This window comes from Pteronotus mesoamericanus, unplaced genomic scaffold (assembly GCF_021234165.1).
Source record: "Pteronotus mesoamericanus isolate MK-2021 breed Mesoamerican mustached bat unplaced genomic scaffold, CSHL_Meso_final contig_32, whole genome shotgun sequence".
Classification (NCBI taxonomy): domain Eukaryota; kingdom Metazoa; phylum Chordata; class Mammalia; order Chiroptera; family Mormoopidae; genus Pteronotus; species Pteronotus mesoamericanus.
The window spans coordinates 2,973,053-3,000,564 of NW_026555134.1; the positions used below are offsets into that span (position 1 = coordinate 2,973,053).

The 27,512-nt window shown below is 53.7% G+C and overlaps 1 protein-coding gene across 1 annotated transcript in view; it reads right to left on the bottom strand.

Annotated features, from left to right (window-relative positions):
• XKR6 (XK related 6) overlaps positions 1-27,512 on the bottom strand; it is a 234,006-nt gene that overhangs the window by 16,830 nt on the left and 189,664 nt on the right. Inside the window, exon 2 of the mRNA XM_054576038.1 lies at positions 5,575-5,771. Coding sequence (XP_054432013.1) covers positions 5,575-5,771 — 197 coding nt within the window. The remainder of the gene's footprint in view (positions 1-5,574; positions 5,772-27,512) is intronic.

Sequence of the window (27,512 nt, forward strand, 5' to 3'; positions counted from 1 at the left end):
CCAGCTGGTAAGAGGGTTGAGGGGCACACACAGCTGAGAGAACATCTGGGGATGCCTCAGGCTTTTTCTGAGGGTTTCCAGAGAAATCTAAGACTGAGGGATCCTGGAAACACAAGGTTATAATTCCAAATGTCTCACTAATTGTGTAGGCCACACAGTGTGTCTGGCTAAGCCCCGTGAGTCTCCAGGTTCAGAATAGAGACTGTTCCTGAGGGAAGGCCAGTCAAAGGCATGCGAGCGCCCATGTGCCTTTCTCACTAGTAGGTATCCTGGGAGGCTGCGGGGATCCTAGGTCTCAGGCCCATTCCCTCAGCTCCTGGTCAGGCCAAGCTGAGCTTGACAGTAAGACAAGGCTTCCCTCAAGAGTGCTTAGCAGAAGTGGCTCACACAGACAATCACGAAGACTGAGAACATTTTCAAAAAGGCAGGCCCAGGGCAGAGATTCCAGAAGCACCGTCTTCTGACCTAATCAGCATCATTGTAATTGGGGTACACACACATGCACGCGCACAAGAGCTGACGGGTCTGCAGCACATGTCAACCTCAGCTCCCTCCCCACATCAGTGACCCGTTCCTGCAGAATCCATGCAAGCTTATCTCTTAGAGACTCAACCACAGCCATCTTCGCTAAGGACACAGACGCTGGAGCTGGACTGCCTTGGTCAAGGTTGCTTACAAGCCTTATGGCTGCCTTGTGCTTATTACTTAATCTCTCTGAACCTCAATTTCATCATCTATAAAATAAGAATAATAGAGCCTCTACTCATAGGGTTGCCATGGAACTTTACTGGATTAATCCATGTAAACTTTCTTAAAATATATATATATATATATTTAATTTTAGAGAGAGGGGAAGGGAAAGAGAACCAGAGGGAAAGAAACATCAATATGTTGTCTCTCCTGCACCCCATACTGGGGACCTGGCCCGCAACCCAGGCATGTGCCCTGACAGGGAATCGAATTGGCGACCCTTTGGTTTACAGGCCGGCACTCAACTCCCTGAGCCACACCAACCAGGGCTCACATAAACTTCTTAAGCTAGTCTCTGGTACACAGTTGAGCTCCCCAAAGTCTTAACTAACATTATTAGCGTGGTCATCATCGCCACCACTGTCCCCACACTTGCTGCAACATATCCTGTTCTCTAGACGCCTAGAGCTGCTCACTCCCTGCCCACCCCATGCTCTTTCACGCCTCTGTCCCTTGGCACCTGTGGTTCCACTGCCCAGAAGAACCTCCCAACCTTCTTTTTCAGGAGAGCTCCTATTGACCCATCACAACCCCAGAAACAGTTACTCCCTCCTCTGAACATATATCCATCAAAAAATTTTAAGTGCATTATTTGAGACCATAAACTCCCCAAGGGGAGGTGGTCTTTGCAAACCCAGTCCTGACACAATGCCTGGCCCACGGCAGGTGCCTGACAAATGGCGGTAGTGTGATGCCGGGGAAGGTGGGCATCAGAGCCCGTAAGTAGGGCAACTCCTCAGTGTGGGCTCAACCAAAAAAGGCAGACTTAGGTGCTGTGGAGGAGCAGCAAGGGGCACCCCACCCGCACCCCTGCCAATGTTCAGGTGGAAGCATCAGAAAACCCATGAGTGAGGAAAGGTGACAGAGCTATTAACTCTTCGCCCCATGCCTCCTGCCAGCTCCCCCAACTCCATCTCAAAACTAAGTCTTGCTGATTCGCTCTCCAGGGCACCACCCAGATCTGCACACTCTGCATCATTTCCCAGACAGGCTCAACCCCTTCATCTCATGCCTGGACCTCCCCGGCAGCCACTAACTGGAACTCCTAGCTCAGCTCCTGCTCTGCCCCCTGCACAGCAGGAAGGGGGTCCTTCTTTAAAGGGGACTCGGATTGTATAGCTTTCCTTCATAACCCTTCCCACTGCACTTGGTACAGACCCGAGCTCCTTGCAGGGCCCAGCACGCCCTGCCCGGTCAGGCTCCTGCCGTCCTTCTCTTGCCCCCATCACTCCTGCCAACCTCCAGCCATGCTGGCTCCTGACTCTTTCTAGAATGAGCCAAGCTTTTCCTACCCCAGGACCTTTGTATGTACTGTTCCCTTTGCCTAGATGGCTGTTTCTGTTCTTCCTAGAGTTGGCTCCTTCTCATTTACACACAGCCTAAATGCCAGCTGTCTGGAGAGGTCTTCCCTGACCGCTGTGCCCAAAGCAGGCTCTGTTCAGGCCCCATCCTGTGGACTTCAGCCATGGCACCATATGTGCTTGCTCCAAAGCACTTACCACATGTCATCTGTCTAATTCTTTTCATTCTGTCTCCCCAGAGACGGGAGGTACCTGAGGGCATGGACTAAGTCTGTTTCTCTCCTTGTTACCTTCATCATGAAATAGGGCGCCCGACTTAATGCATCTTTGTGGAATGGCAGACTGTACCAAGTACCCATAATATGCCAGGCAAGGTGCTGGAGAGACAAATGTGCAGCTTGTGAGACCTCTGCAGTAATTCCAGAAGTAGTAGTATGCTCACTTTACATACGAAGACACCCCGTTGGGAAGTTAACTTGGTCTGTGTCATAAAGCGAGTAAATGGCCAAGGTGGCGTGTGAGTGCACCTCTGGCTGACTCTCCCCTGTCCGGGACTGCTTTCCGAACCCTGTCACAGCCCAGGATGCAGGCAGAGCTTCCAGCAGACACGAGGCTCACTACCAGTGTAAACAGTGCATCAGCACATGCTCCCTTTACAGCTCTATTTTTATCTTTATTTAAAATACCAAGACATCAGATTTAAGGAAGACCCTGCTGAAATGCCCAAGTGACTCTAGCATAACATTTGTATGGATTATAATTATTACTATTATATTTTTCACTTGAGTCTGAATGCATGGGGAAACTGGATACAAACCTGCCCTGCAGGTTGACTGCTGCCCTGTTAACCCACGGATGAGTGAGGACTAGAAGGCGGAGAGATGGCAAAAGCGGAAGAGGATGGCACTGGGCAAGATCAATGGAAAATGCACCTGCTAACGTGAGAGTGATCTTTCCAACCATCTACTAGCATTAATGCTATAGAGCAGTCAGCCGAAGGCCATCCCAAGCAAGGCCGATCAGCCGCGGATCTCGCTAGTAAAGCTCGCAGTCCAACGCAGAAAGTGGATCAATACAAGCTCTACCACCACCTCCACCAACAACAAAATAGCCAGTTGTTTGAGGCCCTTTTTAATGACATTTGTCATGTCATTAAATGCTCATAACCACCCTCTGCAGTAGGTACTGATATTATCCTTATTTTAGAAAGGAGAAAACTAAGGAACAGGAAGGCTCAGTAACTGCCCGAGGCCCGACAGCTATCAGGTAGCAGGGCAGGGGCTGACCCCTCTTTCCAGGGTGCCGCACACACGCCGAGTTCTCACATGGCTGGAGAGTCCTTCCATGTCACCATCTGGCCCCTTCCAAGTCCACAGACTTTCTCTCCCTTCCTCTAATTTCTAATATTTAAACTGATTTTCTTTAAGGCGCTTTCATGTCATGCAGCTTTTCATGGGAAAAGAGAGGGAAGGCATCTATTTTCATAACAAAACGGTATGGAGATGAGCAGGCAGTTAAGTAAAAGCACAGTGCCAAGGCCCTGTGCTCGGTGACAGCAGGTGCCCTTCCTTCCCATCAACACTGCTAATGCCATAGACCCCAACCTCACCTTGGGGATTTACAACCAACAGCAGAAGCTGCCGCTGACCTTAGTTTAGCCCAGCAGTTCCCAAATGTATTTAACCACGAATGCCTTCTTTGAAAAGCGCCTGTTCCACACACAAAACAAATGTGGGGAAATGTTCACCCGACCTCTGAGCGATGCATAAAAACAGGGGCATGTGAGAGGAAGGGCCAGGGAGCTTCTCCAGAGCGCATGACCCTTGTCACGGCAGCTCTCTCCCCTCGTGCCTGCTGGTGGCAGCAACCCAAGCTGTCTCTTGGCCTTCACTGACCTTGGCCCTGCTGGGCTCCCATATCAAGGGGAAGCAATGTCTGCCGCCCCTTGAACTTCCTCCCCAGGGATTTCACATCCAGCCTCCCTGTGTTGATAAGCTGAGAAACTATCATAGAACGGACATGCTCAACAAAAAGGCTGGGGCAGGAATGATCCCCAGGGCCAAAGAGGGGTGGCAGTGGGGGATCTCCCCAGGACCTTGCCCATGCCCCTCAGTACCAGGCCCTGGAAATGGTAAACACACCCCTTCGGTTCCTGCAGAGCTTGACACTTAACAAAGCGATCTACATGCATTGCATCACTGCATCCCCCTGAAGATCAAGGATAAGTTGATCTTTATCCTTGATCTTTACAATACCAAAGAGGACAGGAGGCCTCGAAGAGAGAAAGGGCAATAGCCAAAATCACAGCAGGGTCTAATTGGTGCCCCAGACCCCAGTCTGGGGCCAGTGTCCTGTTGGGAGCTTACCCCCTGCATCATTCTGCCACCTGCCCTGTCTATTTGTGGTGCTGGGATGTGGCCAAATGTTGGATGGACAACATGGCTGCCTGAGCCACGTGGTAAAGGCAGGAGAGTTGAAACTGAAATTGCAAAGGGCAGTTTAGATGGAGGTCTCAGACTATAACAGGGTTGGGAAAGAAGAACCCGGATGGGGGAGGGGGGCCCTCCATAGCCCCAACAAATGTGCCCCCGGGGCAGGTAACCCTGGTCTGGGGAGCTGCAGCCCATGCGATCTAAAGATCACTGGGTGTGGCGGCTTCATGAGCAGGGAGGACGCCTGTAACTGGGCACCCCATTCTGCCCCCCGGGCCCACAAGGGCTCCCTCAAGGCTGGCAGAGCAAGGCCCATCTGACCATCGGGACTCTGCCTTGTCCCGTGAAGTCTAACCTCACGAGGCCTTCTCGGGCAGCCGAACAGCCAGCATCCAGGCTCCCTGCTTCTGCAGAGACCAGTGCCATCCAGGCTGGACTCTGGGGGGTTCTGGGGTTCCCTGGAGACCACTTGGGGCCACAGGGACCAGGATGGGGGAGAACTGGATAGAGTGTGCCAGGCTCTGGAGCCCCATCTAACTAGAACAGAGCTACTTGAGCCCGTTATATAAATGGAGCTTCTACATAAGCATTGATTTGAAGCAAGAGCCACAGCTCAAACGTCTGAAACTGCTGTTTACCGTGCTTTAGTCTTTTCACCACGTGCTACCTGTAGGCCACCTTCCCCACCCTGCACACATGCGGACCTTAGCTCAGGCCAGCACCAAAGGGAAGCTCCATTCCCCCGAAGTGGGAGGCCAGGACCCTCTGCCCTGCTGCTCCCAGGGACATCTTAGACCCCGGCTCTGCTCCACTCAGCAGAACAAAGTGGCCATGGGCAGTGAGCAGGCTGGCACCAAGAGGTCCGGGAAGTATTTCTCCACTCAGGCCCTCTCACTGGGAGCCAGGTCAGCCTGCATGGGAGCCTGGGCATCCTGAGGACTGGGGCCAGCATTGGCGACACCCACCGAGGATGCTGGGTACTGAGTGTGGAGGAGGCAGGTGGCCACCAGGTGGTCCCCAGATGGGGCGAGGGGCCTGTCCCTGACCACAAGGAGGACACTTCCCCAGGCTCCTGGGGGTGGGGCACTCACAGGGCAGCGTCTCGGCGCTGTTCTTCTGGATCATTATGCAGAGCTGTAGCACCAGTTGGGGGGCGCTCTCCAGGAAGGTCTCGAGGAGGCGCAACATGTTGACGTCTGCATATTCGTACATCATAGCCCAGTAGAAGCGTCGCTGGTGTTCCTTCCGCCGCTGGCTCTGGATCCCCAGGTACATGGTGCGGATATACCTGCCGAGAGAGGCGGAACAGAACAGAGAGCGTGGGTGGGGGTGGGGGCTCTGGAAGGGCCACATTGCCCCCAAAACCAGAGCCACCTATGCTGGTGTCTCCACCTTCGCTCTGAGGTTTTCCAGACACCTGAACCGGCCCTAGGAGTCTTCCCAGCCCACGGACACACATACAGACACAGGGCTAACTAAGGCTTCGGGGTGGCATTTGTGGAGCTTCTACTAAATACCATGGCTGACTGGGTCCCAGTAAATAGGCAGGTGTCCCTCCCACATGGGACAGATGGGGAACAGCCACGGACCCACAGTTGGATGGGGGAGCAACCAGAAGCCAGCCCCTGGCCATTGGACACCAAAGCTCATGTGTCCCTAGACTCTAGGGAGACACGGAGCCTGCACTGAGCCTCTGTGCAGGTCTGACCCAGGATGCAGCCACACAGATGCACTGACCCTGCTCCATCCGGGAGGACAGGGGCAAAGGAAACGAGTTTGGGTGGAGGACATGGGCTCCAGGTTCAAATCCCAACTCTGTCATTTGCTAATGGGACTTTGGACTAATTACCCCAGCTCCATGTCCTTGTTATTCTTTAACATGGAGAAAGGGATCACAGCATCACAGAGTTGGGTGTGGGGGAGATTAGGGAGGTTGTCAGAGAGGTGGGCACACGTCCTGGGTCCAGGAAGAAAGCTCCATGCCTCCTTTTACTCAAACTTTCAGCAGCTGTCTGCAAGCCCCAGTCAAGGGGAGGATCTAAAGGACCAGGTCGGTCAGCAGTTTCCCGGGCCGGACCAGGGCCAGAGGAGCCGCGGCACCAGGGCTAAGGCAAGTTCAGGAAGCATGGCTGTGTGGCCTGATTGGGCCACAGAACATGAACCATAAACCAGGGGCTGCAGCTTAAGGGGACAGACCCACACGTGCATCCCTGACCATCCCAGGGAGCATAATCATTGTGCCATCTATGATACCGAGCCTGAGTCATAGAGGCTAAGAGCATGGTTGACAGCCTATGTGGTCCCCACTGCCTTCAAGCATTGTCACCTACCCACCTGGAGCTGCAGGGTGGTCTTTTCTCTGTGTCCCAGCACCACCACCGGCCTGGTCCCTACCACAGCCCCTCCTGCCCGAATCAGAGCAGAAGCCTCCTCACTGGCCTCCCAGCACCCACTCCGGCCCCAGAACCACCCGCTCTGCACACAGCAGCCAAGGTGCTCTTTGAAAATCATAAACGCAATCATGTCAACCCCTTTTTTAAACCACCCCACGGCTTCCCACAATGCTTAGGATCAAATCCCCACCTCCTCCGTTGGCTCATGGGACCCTGCCTGCCCCTCACTTCTCATTCTCTTTCCCCACATTTTTGTCTCTTTTCTGTCTCCTGTGGAGCACACGAGCCTGTCTGTTGTTCATGCCGTGTCCCCAGTGCCTATCCTGATAGAAGGAAGACACCTGCCTTCTAGGACCGAGGAGTCCCAGTTGGACGACTGTGTCACGACACAGCAAAGGTGGCCCATGCTCCTGCCTGCAGCAACCTTATGAGAGGGATCAAAGAGCAGGTCCCCGAGAGGGGCTCGGCATTTCCCCAGGGCAATGTGAGACTGCACATCGCTCAGGAACCTTGTGTTGATGTTACTGAAGCCCATACTTTAGAAGCAAAGATGCCAAAACATCTTTGTAAAATAATTTCAACCTGCGGAGCGCTGCTCTCCTCCACTTCCAAAACGGGGGGTCTCCCTCCAGAGTGCTAATCACGGACTGGACCCCCACAGGTGATCGACTGCTCCAGGGTCCCCTAGGGTGTGCTCGGGACCCAAAGTAACCCTGCAAACCAATGCCTGGGACCTAGACCCAACACACTGGCAACAGCACGCTCCCACCCAACACCTGACAAATGAGGCTGTGGCTATCTCTCTGGGCTCCAAAGGGCCTGTGGGTGTTGCATCTCTGAAAGGTCCACCCATGGAGCTGGGACAGACACGTTACATCGCTGGAAACACACTCCTAGGAGTGAGCAGAGAGACAGTCCTGCCAGGAACCAAAGGCAGGAAGGCGGGAGGCACAGGCACAGGGGAGGATGGCACTGCGGCAGGGACACTGTCAGGGAGGGCGGGGGACGGGAGGACGGCAGGTGCCCCGGGCCCATCAGCTCCCAGAGCCCTCCCAGGCCCCGCGTGGCAGGCTGGCTAACGTCATTTAACACAAGGGAAACCGAGGCTCGGAAGTGACATGAAGCACTGAGTTTTCGTTCTGTTCCAGGTTCTGTCACTCACTAGCTGTGGCACTTCCCATGAGTCAAGGCTTCTCTCTCAGCCTCAGTCGGTAAGTTCCCAAAGTCAAGAGACCAGGGAAGAAGCTCAGAAAAGGGCAGGGAGGTTATTGTGCCTGATCTGTAAAGCCACGGGGTCACTGAGAGAGAAAGAGACCGAGAGACATAAAGAGACAGAGACAGAGAGGGAGATAGACAGGGAGGCAGAGGAAGGCGCAAACACACCCAGAGGAGGGATGCAGAAAGAAGCACAGAGAGGGAGATGTGGAAAGGCGAGAGAAAGTGAGAAAGGAGAGGAAAGCAGTGTCAAAATATGGGGGCCTGAAGGAGAGGGCCGCCTGGAAGAGATGGTGGCCACAATAAACCTGGGCAGGGAGGGCGCACTAGGAGGAGATAAGTCGCAAGGGGTTTGGGAGGGGCTGGGGAGGCCAGACTGAATCAGGGTGGAAGGAAGGGTCAGGCTGAGCAGATCTGGCGGTGGCCTGGGCAGGCGCAGTGGTGGGGGACAGGGGTGTGCTGGCTGAGGTGCTGAGGCAATGCTGAGAGTCAAGGTCTGCACCGGCACCCAGAACAGCCGGGGGCCCAGCAGGGCCGCGGTGCCAGCGGTCTCACAGGTCAGATGTGGCGTCCGTGATCCAACACTCCGCTCTCCCGACACGGGTACCAATGACACACAATGCCGGCCGCAGACTCCCACAGGGACCAGGCCACAAGTGTATATGTGCCCTTGCAGGGGTGCTCTGGGACCTCAGACTCCTCCTCTCCTGGCCTCACAGGGTAGACCAAGGTAGAGAAATGATTACGTGGCAGTCAGGGTCCTGCAGGCAGGTCCCAGGCCAAGTAACACCACCACTCAGATCCGCCCAGGTCTGCCCTACCAGGGAAAAAGGAGCACTTGACCTGCCCCTCAAGCCCCCATTTCCCCAAGCCACAAGCCCCTCTGCCCATCGCGTCCAGCACAACGGAAGGCAATGAGCCCAGAACATGCCGATTCCGCTGTAATGCCTAGCAGAGAAACAAACCTCACCCATCCTCTGTGAGGGCATCCCAGCATAGGGGAATAAATAAAGGTGGGAGTGGGCAAAGCTAGAGCCTCTCCCCCTGGTGCCTATAAACGAATGGATGCCCAGAGTGCACCAGGGTCAAGCCTAAAACCAAATCTGGAAATCACATCTCCTAGAACAGCAGCTCACATGGCCTCCCACCCTGGAATCCAGCCCAGGATTTCTAGATCAGGTGCCTTGTACTTATTCCCCCCCTTTGGCTCCTGAAAACTCATCTTCTCTTCTTAAGCCCTTGGGTCCCTAATAGACACCTGAGGGGGGTATGTAAAATCCAGAGTGGGTCTAAGTGACCTCCGGGACACCCAGCCAGCTGCCTAGGCTAAGCCTCCAGCCCCTGTGCAAAGACAGCCTTGGCCCATGGCCACAAGGTGGCGCCAGACACTAAGCCACGCAGGAAGGCTGTTCCGGCGGTGATCTCATCCCCAGTCAGCGGCCTCCCGAGCCCAGCACCCTCCTTTGCTGCAGCGTCGCGGGGCAGAAGGTGGCAAGCCCAGATATGCTGAGTCCCTATGGAAGGGACACGAGGTGACACAAGGTGGGCTACTGCTCCCCCAAACCATCAACCTCTCTCCCTCTCTGACAGTTTCCAGAAAGCTCACAGCCACCAGGAAAGTAGTCCAGGAGGAAAGACATCCAACTCTCTGGATTTGTTTCCACATCTTGCGTCACCACCTGTCAACACCGTGGCTCTCCTAAGAGCACCGCATCATGAAATGCATGGGTCTCAAAGCAGGCAGGCAGCGCATCATTGGACTGAGGACTCAGAAAGCAGGTCTACGGTCACACGACCTTGGGCAAGTCCCTGGCAAGGCTGGGCCTGTGCTATTCGCCCATTTTGGGGTGGGGAAGGAGGAGGGCAGACTGAGAATCTCCAGGCTTCTGCCGATGTTTTATAACTTCAATCTTGTTTAAATGAGTGGCTCTGCAGAGGTGAAAGTATGGCCTAGCATGTTTACAAATAATACCTGTTGTTTGTGGGTGATACAGGTGCCAGACAATGCTCTGAGCATTTCGTATTTATTAAGTCATTTAATCTTCGCAACAACCTGTTGAGGTAGATGCCATATCACCCTCATTTTCCAGAGGGCAACCAGAGCACCGCGGTTAGGAACTGATTGGATTTACCCAGCTCAGAGGTAGAGCAGGGCTCCAAGTCGCGCAGTCTGGCCCCTGGGCCAGTGCTCTCAAGGCCTCCCCACATGCCTCTCGGAGGTGCACCATGCGTCTCTCTGCCTGGGAACTTGGTACAGTGGAAAAGCATGAAGTACTCAAAATACCCGGGCTCTGTGCCAGTGCCGTCAGTGGCTGTGCTGCCTGGGAAACACCTCCTAACCTCTCTGAGCCCAGGCCCTCAGCTAGCAAATGCCTGGCCCAGAGGAGGACCCCGGGACGTGTTGAAGGGAGGAACGTATGCAATCATGCCCTCTGGGAGGGTCGCGGGGCAGAGGGGCTCACATGGCATGCCATGAGAATGTCTGGAAGACCAGAAACCACAGATGACAGCTTTTCCTGCCCCTCCCCTGCCCCCCGGTGCTTTCCGCCCATCTTTCCTTCAGCCCACTCTGCTTACTTGGCTCCCAACTCTATCTCCCCACCTTACTTTGTAAACCACAGGATTGGTCAAAGCTTCTTATACCTGCCTCCAGAGCCCTCTGGTTCTCTGAGCACACTTTCCCTTTTACACCAGCACTTCGAGGGAAAAACGTTTGTGACCTCCTTTTTTCCATTGGCTCATCTGAGGCTCAGAGAGGCTGAGTGACACAGCCAGTCATAGTTCAGGTGAATCAGAGAAGGTCTTACCCAAACTAAGCGGCCCCACTGACACTATAGCTCTGCCCGACGCTGGCTGGGATGAGAAGCACGTGATTTCTGCAAGGGGCAGGAGGCTATAGCGGTTTGCCTCCGTGAGCCTACAGTCCCCTGCTGCTTCTTACAACATTCTCAGAAACGGCATTTTGGAAATTCTGATTGTTGAGAACTACCCACCCTTAAATCCCCAAACAGGGCTCAGCCCAGGCTGTGGGGCCTGAAGTTTAGAGAATCCTCCTTAGGAGAAATTGTAACACCTACCAAACATGTCAAGTCGAAATCGCACCAATTCTATACACTTGCTTTTCCAGAAAAATAAAAGAGGAAAGAACATTTCCCCATTCATTTTATGAGGCCAGCATTACTCGGATATCAAAGCCAGACAAATACCATATAAAAAAATAAAACTATAGACAATATCCCTCATAAACATAGATGTAAAAAATCTTCACCAAAATGTTAACAAATCAAACCCAATGATATAATCCAAGAAGGGATGATACAGCATAGGGTTTATTCTGGGAATGTAAGGTGGGTTTGATATTCAATGTAATCAATGATATTAAGAAGAAAAACCATACACCACATTAATTGATGCAGAAATATGCATTTTATATCCATTCAACATCCATTCATGATTTCAAACACCTCTCAGAAAACTAGGAATGTAAGAGAAGTTTCTTAACCTGATATAGAGGAAAGATATCTATAAAAACCTATATATAGTTAATATCATAATTAATAATAAAAGACTGAAATCTTACCTCTTAAGATCAGGAACAAGGCAATGATCTACTCTCACCACACCTATTCAGCATCATACTAAAGTGCCAGCCAGAGCAATAAACCAATAAAAAGAATGTATGTACAGTTTGCAAGGAAAGAAGTAAAACTGTCTTTCTTTGTAAATGACATCATTGTCTAAATAGAAAACTCCAAGGAATATTTTTAGAAAGCTTATAAAACAAGTAAGTAAGTTTAGCAAAGTCTCATGATACAAGTTCAGCATATAAAAATTAAATTTGTTTTTATAGACTACTAATGAACAATTGGAAATTAAAATTTTAGAAATACAACAGATTTAAATTAGCAGCACCAAAAAAGTATTCAGAAATAAATCTAATAAAATGTACAGGATAAATATTTTAAAGCTACAAAACACTAAAAGAAGAAATCCAGTAAAACCTAAGTGATAGAGAGACGTGCCAAGTTCACGGATGCAAAGACTCCTTATATGGTGACAATATAATGACCATTCTCCCCAAGTTGATCTATGGACTCAGCACAACTTCAATAAAGACCCCAGCAAGATTTTTGTTTTTGCAGATACAGACAAGCAGATTCTAAAATTTATATAGGAAGGCAAAGAAACGAGAACAGCCAAAACAATTTTGAAAAAAAAAAAAAGAATGTAAAGAACTCAACACTATCTGGTTTTAGAACATACTATAAAGTACGCTAATTAAGACAGTGTAATGTTGGCAAAAAAAAAAGAGAAACACACATCAGTGGAATAGAATACAGAGTCTAGAAACAGAACCACACATACATGGTCCACTGATTTCTGACACAGTGGAAAGATGATTCAAAAGAGAAAAGATGTCTTTTCAACAAATGATGTAGGAACAATTAGTCATTCACAGGCTAACTTAAAACATGTCATAGATTAACATGTAAAACTATAAAACTGTGAAGAAAAAACATAGGAGAAAATCTTTGTGACTCCACATTAGGACAGCAAAAGCATCCTCCATAAAAGAAAAAATTGACAAATTGGCTTCCATCAAAATGTTAAAATTTTGCTCTGTAAATAACGTCGTTAAGAAAATGAACAAACAAGCTACACACTGGGAGTAAATCACATATTCGACAAAGAACTTGTACGCAGAATATATACAGAACTGTCACAATTCTGTATATATTTTGAGAGTTTTAAGAAAGAAAGAAGGCAGGTAGAGCCTGGGCAAAAAAGTGACAAGACTTCTCACCTCACCACCTTCTCCTGTCCTTTTCCTCTGGTCAAAGTTCCCTTGGGCCTGACCCCCAGGGCCCAGCCACTGGAGGAGGCCCCGGTGATGACGCCCCAGGGCAGGAGATGAGGAATGGCCGTGGGGCCCGCCACCCCAGCCCCCAGGCCGCCCTGAGCCTGGACGGGGAATGAATGGGTAGGAGCTACTGGATTTAAGGCAGAGCTGGCCCCACAGCCCTATCCCAGAGGCCCCTTTGGGCCAAAACAGCTACTGAGGGGGGACTACGGGGTGAGGGCTGGGGATCTTACTGTCTACCGGGTAGCCACCTTGAGCAGGGTGGTCTTAGCAATCTCTAGCTCTCGCCACTCACCTAGTAAGTGGCTTCTTCTGGAACCCAGTTCTGTGAGCTCTTCTCTCCCACCCAGGGAGTGGCGGTCACCTTCGAGGGTGCCTAAGGCCCCAGTCTGGCCTTGGTCCTTCCAGCTTCCCCTCAGAGGGAGGGAGGAACCTGAGACGAGGGGCAGGAGATGCAGCGGCCTTGCCAGCACGCACACTGGACGCCGGCTCCGAGCTACCGAACATGCCAAGCCTGCCTTCCTCTTCTGCGTGCACGTCCCCCAGCGCAGGGCCGGCGGTGGCACTGTGTGGTAAGGCTGCCCCTCCAGAGCCCACATGCCGGTCAGGGAAGGGATCCAGCCCCAGGAAGCCATTAGAAATCTGCCCAGCATGTGCTGGGTGGAGGCCAGGGCAGACCCTTCATGTCACTTGCAGCCACAGTGCAGAGCAGGCCCTGGGGAGGCGGCGGGGAGGCGCGGTTCTGCTGGGGGAGGGTCCTCGGACTCGCCATCCTCATGGTCATCTGCAGACGCTGCCCTGGCAGCCCAACCTCAACGAAACCACACAGCACAGCTGCTGCCCTCCCCATGGGGCTGGGGTGTTGTCAGCGGTGCTCAGGCCCCCGATGGCCCATCCAGGGATGTGGTCACCGAGCCCAGGCTGTGTAGCCAATGGCACTCAGGCCTGCGGCTGTACCCTGGCCCCTCCAGTGCTTTACAGAAAGGCCAGGGAAGCCGACCACAAAGGCAAGGCATACTTTTTCTCTGAAACTAGTAATACAGTTATTCACCTAAAGGGCCCTTTGCTGCTTAAAAAAAAACAGCTTTATATTTTTGTTGATTTATATGTGACTAGTCATGCCCCCAGGCCGCCTCAGGGCATCTTTACTCATATCCTGGGGGATGTGGCGCACACTCCCTCTCACATAGACACATACACATGATCACATTCACCCACACCACCCACAGGAACACAGGCCACACGAACACCACACACAAACATGCATGCACACTATACATCCCTGGTGTGTACGTGCTAACTACACAAGAAATTTACATGCCCACATGGCAACACACTGTCCTACACAGCAGAGACCCACACATACAAACGACCACATGCATGTACACATCACACACGGAACAAACACCCGGAGGCACATGGTCGCACCCGTGTGCCATAGCCAAGCCTGGGTCACTGAGGGGGCGGTCTCCCGGCCCCCAGGGCGGCCTGCTCCTGCCTGGCCTGCTCCATTCACTGTTACCACAGCAGGCACAGGACGCAGAGCGAACCCACACTGAGGCGCTGGGCTCACCAGCACGAAGGGCAGGGACGTGGCGCTTGCTGGCCAGACGGAAGGTAAGAGAATGGGGGCGTTCCCAAATCCGATGACGTACTGTCCCCAACATCAAGGATGGAGCTGGGCTAGCTGCCACCAAAGCAGCAAAGAACTCACTGAACTTGTGAATGGCCCAGGCCTGTTCTCACGGGATTCACTTCCCTCAACCTGCACCTGGTTTGCGGGGGGCCCCGCCCCGCCTGGCAGCAGTGAAGGTGTTGAGAGCTGCCGCACCTACCGACACTGTAAGATCTGCATGCTCGCCTGGCCCCTCCTTCTGGGGGCAGAGGAGTTGCCTCCCGTGGGTCCGTTCCATTTCTGACCACGTCTGAGGCTGGGAGAGTCTTGGGCCAGGTGGTTGCGCAGGGACTGTAGGAGAAACTGGCCCAAAGCAGGGGTGGGAGGTGTCTCAGGGCTCCGGGCTGCCTGGGGCTGGTATGGGAACCTTGCCACTCATCACCTGCTGAGAACTGCTGAGCTGGGTCACCGGGGGCCACCCAAGGAGGCTGCTGTGACAAAAAGGCTGTGTTCCTACCTGCATGCCGTTGACTCTGTGCCCAGGTAGGAATCCCATGGCTGTTCCCTAGGGTCCTGGAGCAGGAGCAAGAGCAGACAGAGCAAAAGTCCTACCAGCTCCCGTAGACCCTTTGCAGATCTCAGGCAACCCGTGCCCGGCGTGTCCGAGAAGCTCAGAGAACGGCCCGCTAGCCTCCGCCAGGTTACTCTTCCCACCATCCCCACTTTCCAGGGGAGGACGTCGAGGCTGACCCAGATCTAGTAATGTGGGCGGCTCCCCGCTGGCCCCGCATGCAGGCAGCCGGTCTCCTGCTTTCCCCACGCTCTCTCCCACACCTGCTCCCTGCCCTCTGGCCACACCCGATAGCGCTCGGTTCCCAGACCCTCCTGGCACGTGCCCCCTCCTGCTGCTTGTTCCTGTTCCGGGGCTCAGGGAACAGCCACGGGGTTCCCACCCGAGCACAGCATTAACGGCATGCAGGTGGGAGCAGGGCCCCACTCCCCTCCCCGTGCCCCGCTCCCTGCGCAGGTCAAATTACTCCCCATCCACCACCACCACCGCCCACCCGTTCTACTGTCTCCTCAATAGAGTAATAGCGCCATTTATTGGGTTTTCCCTATCTGTCAGGCACTATGTAAGCACTCTACAGATTTTATGCCATTTAATCTAAAAACCTTATAATTGTCTACAGAGGAAGAAACCAAAGCAAGAGGGCAGCCAAGGACGTAGCTACCGAGACTCATACCAGGGAGCGGAACTCCAGAGAGGGTGCTGCTAACTTCATACACTGTATTCTCCTGCTCACTCCCTCTCCCTCATCCCCTCTCTCCCCATTGCACTTACTCCTTTCAATCACCCTATGATCTATTTTGAGTTGGTGGGTCCCTCTCAAAGTTGTGAGGTCTTTGAACAGCCACTAATGTTTTTTTCCCTCATTTAGGCAGAGCCCGCCTTCACCCATTACACCCGGCAGCCTATGTGCAGACAGGCTGCCCCGACCCCCGCAGCCCATCTCTTAGCCCCATTTTACAGATCGTGAAATTGAGGCTCAGGCTGGAAAACTGCATGTAAGCCTCTGTTTGGCTGTGCCACAGGCCTCTGTTATGCACCCCCTGCGGCCTCGCCCCTCCGCTATCATAGCCTTTCTGGCAGCCCACCCTGTACATGTGAACAGAGATGTCTCTCCAGCTAGATCTTAACCCCCGGGAAGGGCACCCGTACACCTGGCCCACCGTGCCAGACATCCAATCGAAGGTGCTGCAGTGAGGTGAGCCCCTGGTCTCATTTGACTTTGGAATGCCTGCAACCCTAGCTTCAAATACACGAAATCCATGTTCCCCCAGGCAGATGAGCAGAATGGAGACAGGAGCCCAATGAAAGCAGGAAAGATTTGGGTTGGACGCAAGAGAGAACTTACCAACCAGTGCGGCTGGATAACGCTACAACAGGACAGGCTTTCTGTCCGTCTCTGGACAGTTTAGGGAGAGAGGAGCAAACCTGTTGGGACTGTCAGACACTGAACTCACGGATCACAGGGGCAGGACCTGCTGGTGGCCCTCGCAGCCCCAGCAGTTTGTCACAGGCACCCAAATGCACACATGGCTGTATATACCTGTGTGCCCACATACATGTGCCACCTGCGGACTCCCTTAAAAACACCCCAAACACAAGGTGCAGGCAGTTCGAAGGGTCCCCAAGCCTGGCACAGCAGGAACTGTGCACTGACATGACCCCGGGCTCTTTCTGAGTGTGAGGATGGACTCTAGAACCTTCCACTGCCTGGATGGCCCTGGGACCCCCTCTGATCCCCCACCTCACCAGCCCCCCCCCCCCACCATACACTCCAGCTGAGATGTCTTCAGCGTCGAGGAAGGCGGAGGGGCCAGCTGTCCCTGAGAGCAGCGCTTCGAATTGGAGCTATTTTTAGCCCTTCTCTCCAGCGTCCCTGACATCAGCTGAGCAGTGGTGGCAGGCTCGGGGCACACATCTGACACAGCAGGCATGAAATGGCATTTCTTTGCAGGGGCCCAGGGGAGAAAGCACCATGAAGCTTTAGGGAAATGGCTGCCATGGGTGTCACCGAGCAGTTGTCCTGGACTTAGGGTCCTGGTGGCAAGAAGGCCTACGCGCCCCCCCACATCCCAGGGCTCTGGGGAGCAGAGATGGGTCAAACACATGCCGCTTGCCCCTGCCTTGTGGGCCACTGGCACAGCGGGGCCCAGGTTATGGCCCCCGCTCTGAGACTTCACAAGAAACTTGATTAAAAAGATCGACACCCCCAGCAAATCTACATTTGGGAGAAATACTTTTTCTTCCCCATTATAAGCTCCCAGAAGGACAGAGACGCGGTTTCTGAGTGATGGTTGATCTTTGCATACCTGGTGCCTGACACTTGGTGGGCATTCACTCTCTGTCCCATGAATGAATGAACCAATTGGGCAGCTTGTTAATAAAATCCTTGAGCTCTGGAAAGTTCATACATTTATATTCCAAGATCACAGGGCAAGTGTGGGGAAAGCCTTCCTCTTCTCCAGGCTCTGGGTCAGTGCTCAGTCTCCACTGCGGGCACTGGGAGCTGCAGCCCAGAGGAGCTCATGGGGGTCCCTTCCCTGCTCTCTGCCTCCCTCGCTCTTCCTCAGGCCTTACTCTGCCTAAACCTAAGTCCTTAGTCCTGAGCAAGCAAGTGACCATATGCGATTCCTCTTCTGGCCAGCACAAGCTCTTCCCACCAGTCGAGCAAGCCCATCCCTGGTGCTGCCTTGTGCTTTTCTGCTTACAGTTGGGACCGCTGCCACGCCCACAATGGGAAAGGTCGCTTTGCTGTCCCCAGATTAGAGCAGAAGGCTCCTGACAGCAGGCCCCGACTGGTGCTGTCCTGCCTGCATCCTGGTAAACGATGTCCTAGGATGCAGGGCAGCCCGTCTGCACACAGCCTGCCGAGAGGAACAGAGAAGGAGGGCTCTGCCTAAACGAGGGAAAACATTGGTGGCTGTTTAAAATAACTCAGAACCTTGCGGAGGGACCCAGTAACCCAAAGCTGAGCCACCTGCGCTTTGCCAGGAATTTGCAGTCTTGAGAAACATATAAACATGAGCCTACCCAGTGCCGTGGCCCTGGCACTTGGCAAGAGGACCCGTCTGTGCTTTCGTCACAAGACTCAGGTGCAGGGTGTGGCTAAAACCTCCTGTTGTCCCCTCTCTAGCCCACAGTGGATCTGTGGTGAGTGAATTCATCTGAAATATGCAGGGAGGTTTTGGGCTCACTCGCACTACCTCTTGGGGGTAAGGTACCCCAGAGGTTTATTCTCGCTATGGGCCATCTGTCCTTTCTATTTTCCCTAAACTCGTCCCCGTTAGACTCTCATGAGTGCTCACTGCAGCACCCCAGCCCCCTCCTAACCGTATTCGTACATTTAACAGCCATAATTGAGCTCCTACTGTGTGCCTGGCCCTGCATGTGGGAAACCAGCCTTTCTCCCTGCCCTCCTTCCTCGGAATCCCACTGTGTCTCCTGACTCTGTTGGTCCCGAGGGAGATAAAGCCACTGGATCAAAGCCACGTGTGTTCAGTATCTAGTGTTTAACATTTAGGCTCCAGAAACCACCTTCCAGCAACTTCCGGCAGTGTGCATTGCCGATGGTGAGCGACTGAGGAATCCGTGTGACGGATTTGACTGTGACCTCAAGGCTGTTTTGCTGTCCCCATGTCCTGACTGTGTGGCCTTGGGCACCGTCTTCCCCACTATGTTTTCTCCTTGGTGAAATGAGCAAATAAGACCAGATCAGTTCGCAGGGCCTGGCACTACAACAACTCTACAGGCCTCGTAAGGCCTGGTCTGTTACCCAGAGATCTTTCCAGATCAATGGTCACCTTGAGGGAGTTGGGCTTCCGCTCCCAGAGCACCCCCACCTGTCCACCCCACAGAGGGGAGGCTCAAGGTCTCCCAGGAGAGCAGCCTCTGCTCACCCAAGTCCTCTCCTATATTCAGGCCCCGTCCCCCACCTGGGGAGCCAGACATGTCATGTGCACTGTTTCCTGGGGCCTCCCAGGGAAACAGGCCAGAAATAGAAATAGAAAGTGGCATTTAGTCGAGTTTGCATTGTCCCAGCCAGGAGGCCAGTGACGTTTCCACATCTTAGAGCACATTGCCAGGTGATGCAAGGCCAAGACCCGCTCACCAACGGCCCGAGCAGCCCAGCCTCCCAGGGAGGCTCCCACAGTGAGACACAAGGGAGGGGACAGCAAAGGGCAGGCCTGGGGCTCTCCCCTGCACCCAGGCCAGGCTTCCTCTGCGTGACCCTCATGCTTAAGCTGCTCTCCCCCTGACGGCGACCCCGTTCGCTGTGGGGGCCATGAGGGAGTAGAGGTTGAGCACTGAGCTGCGCGCCAGGAAACCTGGGCCCAGGGCCACCTCTCCTGTTGACCGCCTGAGGGCCTGGGGCTCCTTGCCCTTCTTGCCTGACCCCAGCCTCCGATCCATAAAGCAAGGAACTGAAGGATCATTTCTTACTTCCTTGCAAATCTCTAGCCCTAAGGGGGCAGCCGTGTGGACTCTATCATTGTCCATGCCCTGTGGTGACCTGGGGCAGGGGTAGGGTGTGAAGCGCCCTCTGGTTCAGGTCACCTGCCAGGCTGGGTCTTTCTGAGGCCACTCAGGGCCTTTCTGAGGCCACTCGGCCGGTCCCCTGTGTCCAGGCAGCGGCACTACATCTCCGGGCCACATCAGATGGGGGTGGGGGAGGGGGCGTCAAGAATAATAAGCTGCGATATGACGACTTTACAGTTTGCTTGATCTCTGCTTCTGTGCACTCTCCCTCTGACCTTCAGATGCACCGGCATTGACTTTTCCTCACCACCTTCTTGAAGTCCTGACAAGGTGATCTTAATTCTCCCCTGCAATCCGCCGGAAGCAGGGCCCATACCGCAGCCCCAAGTGCCAGGCTGGCCCTGGGCCCGATCTCCTCCCCAGGGCTCTGACCTCTTGTTCTTGTAGCCGGAAGGGCACATCCATTCATAGGACAGTCACCTGAATGGACGGCAGCGAGGTGCCCAGCTCGGAGCCAGGTGCTGGTCCCCCGCCACATCTAGCAGGGAGACAGGCAAGCACACCGTCATCTGTGACACCTGCTTCCTGCTCTAAATGGAACCATGTGAGTGAATAGAGTACATTTACTGCTACTCACAGTTTACAGATGAGGAAACTGAGGCAAGTGGGCATTAAATAAGTCATCCAAGGATGCAGAGTCAAAGGCTAGAGCCTGTGGACTATGCTTTCCCCCAAAGTATAAGGGGCTCTGAGATCACAAGAAAACTCCTAACCCAATGGAGGACGGCAAGGACACAGTAAAGTTGGGCATTTTCTCAGTAAGGAGAGCAATTCTATAGCCACAAGCCCCTTTCCCACTCAAGCCCACCTTGAGGCTGCATGAGGCTGAGCCCACAGCCCCTCCAATGTGGCCCTTTCCTGGCTCTCTCTAATGAAAAATAACCCATGGTATTAAGACTAGAAGCTTTCTGAGGTCAGCAGCTACGTCGGCCTCATCTTTCCATCCTCTCTGGCCCAGAATAAATGACTTAGTGGGTAAGTGGATGCATGCATGGCAGGATGGACAGAGGAGGGGGTGGTTGGGGCTAGAGGAGGTCAAAGTTGAGAGGGAGGGACAGGGGAAAGTGCGATTCCACTTCTTTGTGAAGGTGGCCATAGCCTGGCCAGTGGGTACTGGGGGATCTTTGCACTCAACTCCTAACCTCTTCTAGGGCCTACACAAGGTGCCCACCTAAAGCCAGTGTGGGACAGGCCACCCTCCGAACCCAAGCCCAGGCTCAGAGACACGTCGTCTCCAGGAACTCCTGAGGCCAGGAGGCAGCAAGAGCTCTCCTAGAAGCCTAGAGCAGAGAGCGTCCGCCCTGTGCCCGCAGTCCCGAGATGGCCAGAACCACATCAGCAACTCGGGCCTCAACCACTCCTCCCATCAAATGGGCATAAGGATCTCGTGCATTCTCCATTCAGCTTCCTCCAGCTGCAAGTGAAGAAAGCGGTATGTCCATGCAGCAAGCAGTCTTCGTTGAGGAACACATAACAGGAACAGGAAGCCTAGGCTCCTCCTCTGACAGAGAGCACTTAACAATTCATGAATTCATGCCTCAGCACATTCTGCAGAATTTGAGAGGGCAAGAGCATATGATGCAGCTGGCCAGCACCAGACCCTCCCCTCACTGGCCAAGCTATGCTCCCCCACCAAGGTCGCCCATGAGTAATTGCCGAGCATTTTCTATGAGGCAAGCAGTTTGCTAGAAGTGTTTCACATGCCGTCGTATTTAACCCCCGCGCTGCCCTACCGGGAAGGTAGTGGTGGCATCCCATACATGAGCGACCTGACGTGTGACGGGTCCAGCCATGTCATCCTTCTCTAGGACTGCCTCTCTCTGCAGACCTATGCCCAATACAGTCTACATGTGCCACGTACATTCACTCGCTTAACATGACCTGTGAGGGCAGGTTCTATTGTAGCCCTGTTTTACAGATGAGGAAACTGAGGCACAAGGAAGTCAAGTAACTTGCCTAAGGTCACACACGTGGTAGGCAGCCGAGCTGGGAGTTGAACCCAACCTATGTGGCTCCGTTTCCCTGACAGACACCCATAATGCTGCCAGGGTCATGGGAGTAAGCTACCCCGGGTCTCCCCTTTTATAGGGAAGAAACTGGGGCACTGAGAAATGTGTCCAAGGCTCACTGTGACAGAGGTGGATGGGATACAGGTCCATAGACCCTGGCGTCCTCTGCTGCACTGGCCACACCCCCTTTCTATGCAGCCCTGCATGTTCACTTCCGTGTGAGGATGCCGTGTCAGAGGGCTGGGAGGGACGTGGCGCCATGCAGGGCTTCCTCTGGGGCCTGGGTGAGAGGGTGGGGACCGGGATGGTGGGCCAGGCCCTGCACAGACCCAGGGTCGCCCTCACAGGCAAGGGGGCCTAACCCACTCCCCAGGGAGCAGGATGGGGCCAGGACTGTGTGCGGTTATTGTACCCACCTTACTGCACCCATCGCTTTCCATCTAGTGGCATCCTTGGCGTTCAGCTCCCCTCCCTACCAACTGTAAGCGCCAGGAGCACAGTGGTCCCGTTTCCATCCTTGTAACCCTGCTGCAGCCACCCCAGACTGTGGCAGGCACACAGCAGGCCTCGGCTAGCGTCGGCTGAATGGGGTGCCGGGGCCATCTCTGCAGACCCCACAGTTCGGGTCCTAGCCTCCACCAGCTGTCAGCAACTTCCACTGGAGGCCCATGGCCGGGACCGCGCCAGCGCTGAGTGAGACCTTGCAGCTGCTGTTGCCTCTGCAGAGAGCTCACTGGGCAGAGCCAGGAGCCAGAGCCACGTTTGTCTGTGAGCAACAGGCCCCACCAGGCCAGCAAGGTCAAGGCGGGGGGCAGCTGAGACTCCCAGCTCCAGGGGGTCCTGGAGAGGAAGCAGGGCTCCTATCTCATGAGCCACCACCCTCCAGGCCACCCCAAGACCCCCCCTCTTAACACATCCTAAGTCAAACCCATCTTCACACCTTTTGTTCATGCTCTGCCAACAACTAAGTGCTCACTATTCAAGACCCAGCCCAAATGTCAGTTCTGGGAGTTCACTCTGACCCCTCCCCATCTCTGCTGCCATGGGGAGAGGGTGGTGGCCCTCCTCTGACCCTTCCACCAGTGCCTGTCACTGTGGCACTCAGCACACTAGGATGGGTCATAATCTTGTGTTTTGTGCTTTACTTTCCCTTTGGCCTCCTTCACAAGATCATGAACTCCTAGAACAAGGACTTGTCCACACAGGCCTGGGCTCACAACAGGTATTCAGTTAATTTCAGTGAATGAATGAAGGAATGGTGACTAAATCAAAGGATGGATGAGACTGGGGGCTGCCCCAGAGAGAACACTGGAAAAGTTACCCAGTTGATCAAGGCAGTTTTTCTTACCCACACAGCTTAGCGAGGCCCTTCCCAGCCCTGTAGGGGCCACCCGGGGGGCCAGCCAGGAGCCCATCTGCCCGTTCTTGGCCCCTCCCTCATCCCACATAGTCAGGACTCAATGCTCCTCGAATCCTTCCTGTCACAGAGGAGAAAAGCTGGTCAAGTTAATTCATAACAAGATGATAGTGGCTTATGGTAGTATTCCTCGAAACAGGGGAAATAAATGCTTAAAATAAAAGGACAGATGGTTCCCGTCACTGGCATTTCAGACAACACAACAGGCTCCCACTGAAGCATGGACCCCACTATTCTGTCTTGTATGGGAAGCACTGACCTTGCCCTGCTCTCACAAGGTCACCTTCTGTAGAGAAAAGTCTGTCTGACCAGCCACAAGACCCTTCCTTGGGCCCAAAGACACAGCTTTCTCCCAACCACATAGACCAATGTATGCTACGCATTGCACTTTCCCGTTTCTTCTTTCCTTGGACTCTGTGATGAGGACACTGAGCTGTGAGAGTGTGACTCATGGAATTTCAACCACTGAGATGTTGGAGGTCAGGCAGAGTAGCCCAGGCTAGTCTTCTTGGGGGCCCCAAAACCCTCCTGCACAGCCCTGGGTGTCCTTTAGTTCCCCCAGCTTCGGCCATCACAGTCACCCTGCCATACTTTTATCCTGTTTACAGGGAAGTCACTCCAGAAATGTCTGCCTCTGAGTCTGTCATAGGCTGAGTTGTGTCCCCTCCAAAGTCATACATTGAAGTCCTAACCCCTGGCCTGGGACTGCATTATTTGGTGATAGAATCTTTAAAGAGGTAAAATGAGGTCCTGCGTGTGGGCCCTAATCCAATATGACGGGTGTCCTTATAAGAAGAGGAGATTTAAGACACAGACACACACAGACAAAGGGACAACGATGTGAGGACACAGTGGGGAGGTGGCTATTATGGACTAAATTTTATCCTCCCCAAAGTCACATGCCAGAGACCTAACCCCTACTGTGGCCATATCTGGAGGTAGGGCATTTAAGGAGGTGATTAAGGCTATATGAGCTCCTAACCCGACAGAACTGGTACCCTTATAAGAAGAGGAGCAGACACCAGAGGTCTGTCTCTCTGTGCACACACAGACAGAAGGTGGTTGTTTACAAGCTAGAAAGATATGTTTCAGCAGAAACAAGCCCAGCCAGCACCTTGACCTTAGACCTCCAGCCTCTGTAAGTTGGAAAAAATGAGTTTCTGTTGTGTGAGCCCTCAGCCTGGGGTTCTTTGTTATGGAAGTCCTTGAAAACTAACTGAGTCCTAGGACCATCCATGGAGAAAGAGGTCTCCATTGATAAATCCAGCAAATAGTGGCTGTGTGCGTGCCAGACCTCGCAGCCGACCGACAGGGGTGGGGTGCGGGCAGAGTGTGGGCAGAGGGGTTCTGAACCCAGGCATTCAAGTTCTGATCCCCTCCCTGCTGTTAGATAGCCATCCTTTTGAGTTAAGCCAAACGAGGTAACACATCCCGTCTCACTTTGCAAGAACTACAGAAAGTTGGAGTAGACTGGGCAGGAATCCAACTCTTTTCTTTACACACAAAGAAAATTGAGGCCAAGAGAGATGTGCCAGGCGGTCATTTGTCCCCAGGTCTCCTGGCCCTTCGCTGGCCTGCATTTTTCCTGCCGTCTGCTTCCTTCCCTCATGGATCCTCTTCTGGGACCCGGGGTTGCTGGTGAGAAGGGGCCACGGAGAAGAAAGCTGGGGCCACTGTGTGACTCTCATGTTTGCCTAGGGCTGGCCCTGGAGAGTAAGCCTGCAGAACCGTCCTCTGTGGCCTGGGGGCTAGAGCACCTTCCCCACCCCAGTCGCCCTTTACTCCTTCAGGCTTCTTTACTTCCTGCCCAGCCCAAGGCCCCCAGCCCGGTGGAGGTGGGGGTGACATCAACACCTTGCCCTGTTTCCAGCGCCGCCTCAGGGCCTGTCTCCTCTGCCCTAGGATGCCAGCTCCACCTGTCCTACAAAACAAGCACCAAGGCCTGCCCCACACTCTGAGGGGAGGATCCCCAAGGGCGCAGAGAACTCACCTCGAGGTGGGAGAGGCTGAAGGGCCCACACCTTGACCTGAGAGCCCAGCTGGTGGTCAGTGGGGAGGGACACTCAAGTCATGAGGACGCGTGGACACCCCTTCCCACCCCCGCTGCTGAGACGCCTGGGTGCAAGCCCCAGCAAGCCCCAGAGAATCAGGAGTCTGCAGCCTCAAGTGGAGATTTCCAGAAGGAACTCAGCAGGTGCCAAAGAAAGCGGGGGGGAGGCTGGGCCAATGACTTCACAGGGCCCACAGCCAATAATCCTAGCAAAATGGCTGCTGCCCTCTCTGCACCGCCCAACCCCAGTGGCTGGTGGGGAGAAAGAGATTGGACTAGGATTGGGGATTAAACTGCCTCCAGCTTTCAGACACAGGGATGGCCTCTTTCATATCTGCATCCCCATCGGAAGGAAGGACTCATTTGCACCTGACAGGTCCTTCGACTCCCTGGGCCCACAGAGCTGGGCCTCTCCTGGAGGACACTTCAAGAGGACCCGAGGTCCAGGGCATGCCTCCTGCCCCACCTTGGTGGTGGCAGGATCCCAGTGCCTGGGGGATTAAGTGTTAACGTCTGGCCGCCTCCCAGGAGACAGATAGGCAAGACCCTGGGATACTGATGCACAGCCACCGGCAGGAAGGAAAAATGAGAGGGGACGGCAGAACAGATGGAGACTTCACCTGCCAAGAGCCACTGATTCCCTGCTCTGAGGCCCAGTCTCACTCTGTACAGCATGTTCCCACCCCTCCCCGCGAAGCCAGTGCCAATCTTCACCCTGTCCCGGGGCGGCCTCTCCTGCCCTCAGAACCAGCCAGACTGGGGATGGGGGAATCCATGCAGGTTGGAACTGGTTATTTTTTACCCAGGAACTTGAACTAAATGAAATGAAGAGTCAACCCAGATACCTCATCTCAGAATGACTCCCAATATTATTATTCTTTTTTTAAACTGATTTTTAGCTGTTAAAAAAAAATCTAGTGAATTATAGTTAGATTTGTAAATAAACATTGATTTTTCTCTAACTCTACTAAACTGAAACAAAAAGAGGAAAGCCACAGTGATTTAGAAAGTGTTTTGGTCTAGCTGTGCGCTCTGTGATGTTGGGTAAGTCACTTTCCCTCTCTGGGCCTCAGTTTCCCTTATTTGTGTCATGCTAGAAGATCTAATGGCTCTCATTGCTGTTTATCTAATTCCTGAATTTCAAAGTGGTCTCCAAATGGATTCTGCATAGCCCTTCCATGAGGTTCCATCCTCCATCTGGAGAGTAACCAAGGCAAGTCGTCTGGAAAAGGAATGTTCTATATGTGCCATCTGTGAGGAGCCTGGGAAACAGAGGACTGAACCCTGGGACACGGGGAGCCTGCTGACTCTTTGGAGCCGGCACTAATGTAATTATGTGATTAAGACGTTCATCGGTTTTCACTGTGCTTCATTTGGTTAAATCAAAAGTGACAACGAGCTGCCCGGTGGGTGACAGCGTTCTCCCAGGAAGGCCCAGGTAGCTGTTCTGGACAGGGGTTGTCCTGAGATCTGGATACCCTCTGACAAGGCGGGCATTTAGGAGGCTTTGGGCACCCGGGGAGGCGCGCTCGCTCCTGTCAGGGGTTGAAGTCATAGAAGCTACGTGCAGAAAGGCCCGTGGCCCTCGCCTATGCCAGCGTTCTCCTTTTCCAGATGGAGGAGCCGGCCTGGGTCACTAGCTGGGCGGGCAGTGCCTGTGGGGGCCTGTGATTCCTCCTCTTTGAACAGTGACTCACGCCTTCTCCATCCTACGGAACGATGAGCTCAGCTGAGGATGTAACAGAGAGTCCAAGAACCTCTGCAGAGGGGAAACAGTAGAATAAAAGTGTAGAGGATAAGCATCGTGACGGTTATCTAGCTCCGAGGGGTTGGGCAGCAAGGCCTGAGAGCATCACTGCTTTGGGGACTGGGCCCCTCCTTTTGTGCAAAAGTGCTGTCTACACTTGAACAGGAAAACAGTAAGCCTGGGAACGCAGCCCAACCTGCCCAGGAAATGGAGGACACCCCTCCTCAGGGCTCCCTCTGCCAAAAGTGCGGCACAGAGGCCTGAGTTCCAACCGCCTCTCCTGGGTCGCCCTGCACTCCTGCCTGCTCTGGGCTCATGCAGAGATAACGATGGTTCCTGTGGCTTCCCTGTTCTCCAGGATGGCCAAAGGGTTTCCCTGGTACCTCTCCTTTTCCCGTTCTAGAATGAGTGCAGAAACCCCAGAAATGAGAGGGGATGTGGGTTCCCTCTGCGGCCACACAGATAGGGCTGTACTTTTCCTCTATGGCCCCACAGGGTGGAGGAAGGGAGGAGCAATGGGCGGACATCAGGGGAGACTGGCTGAGCCCAGTGTCTTAGGCAGCTTGGCTGCCGTAACAGCATCATCAGCCGGGTGGTGTAAACAATAGCCATTCATTC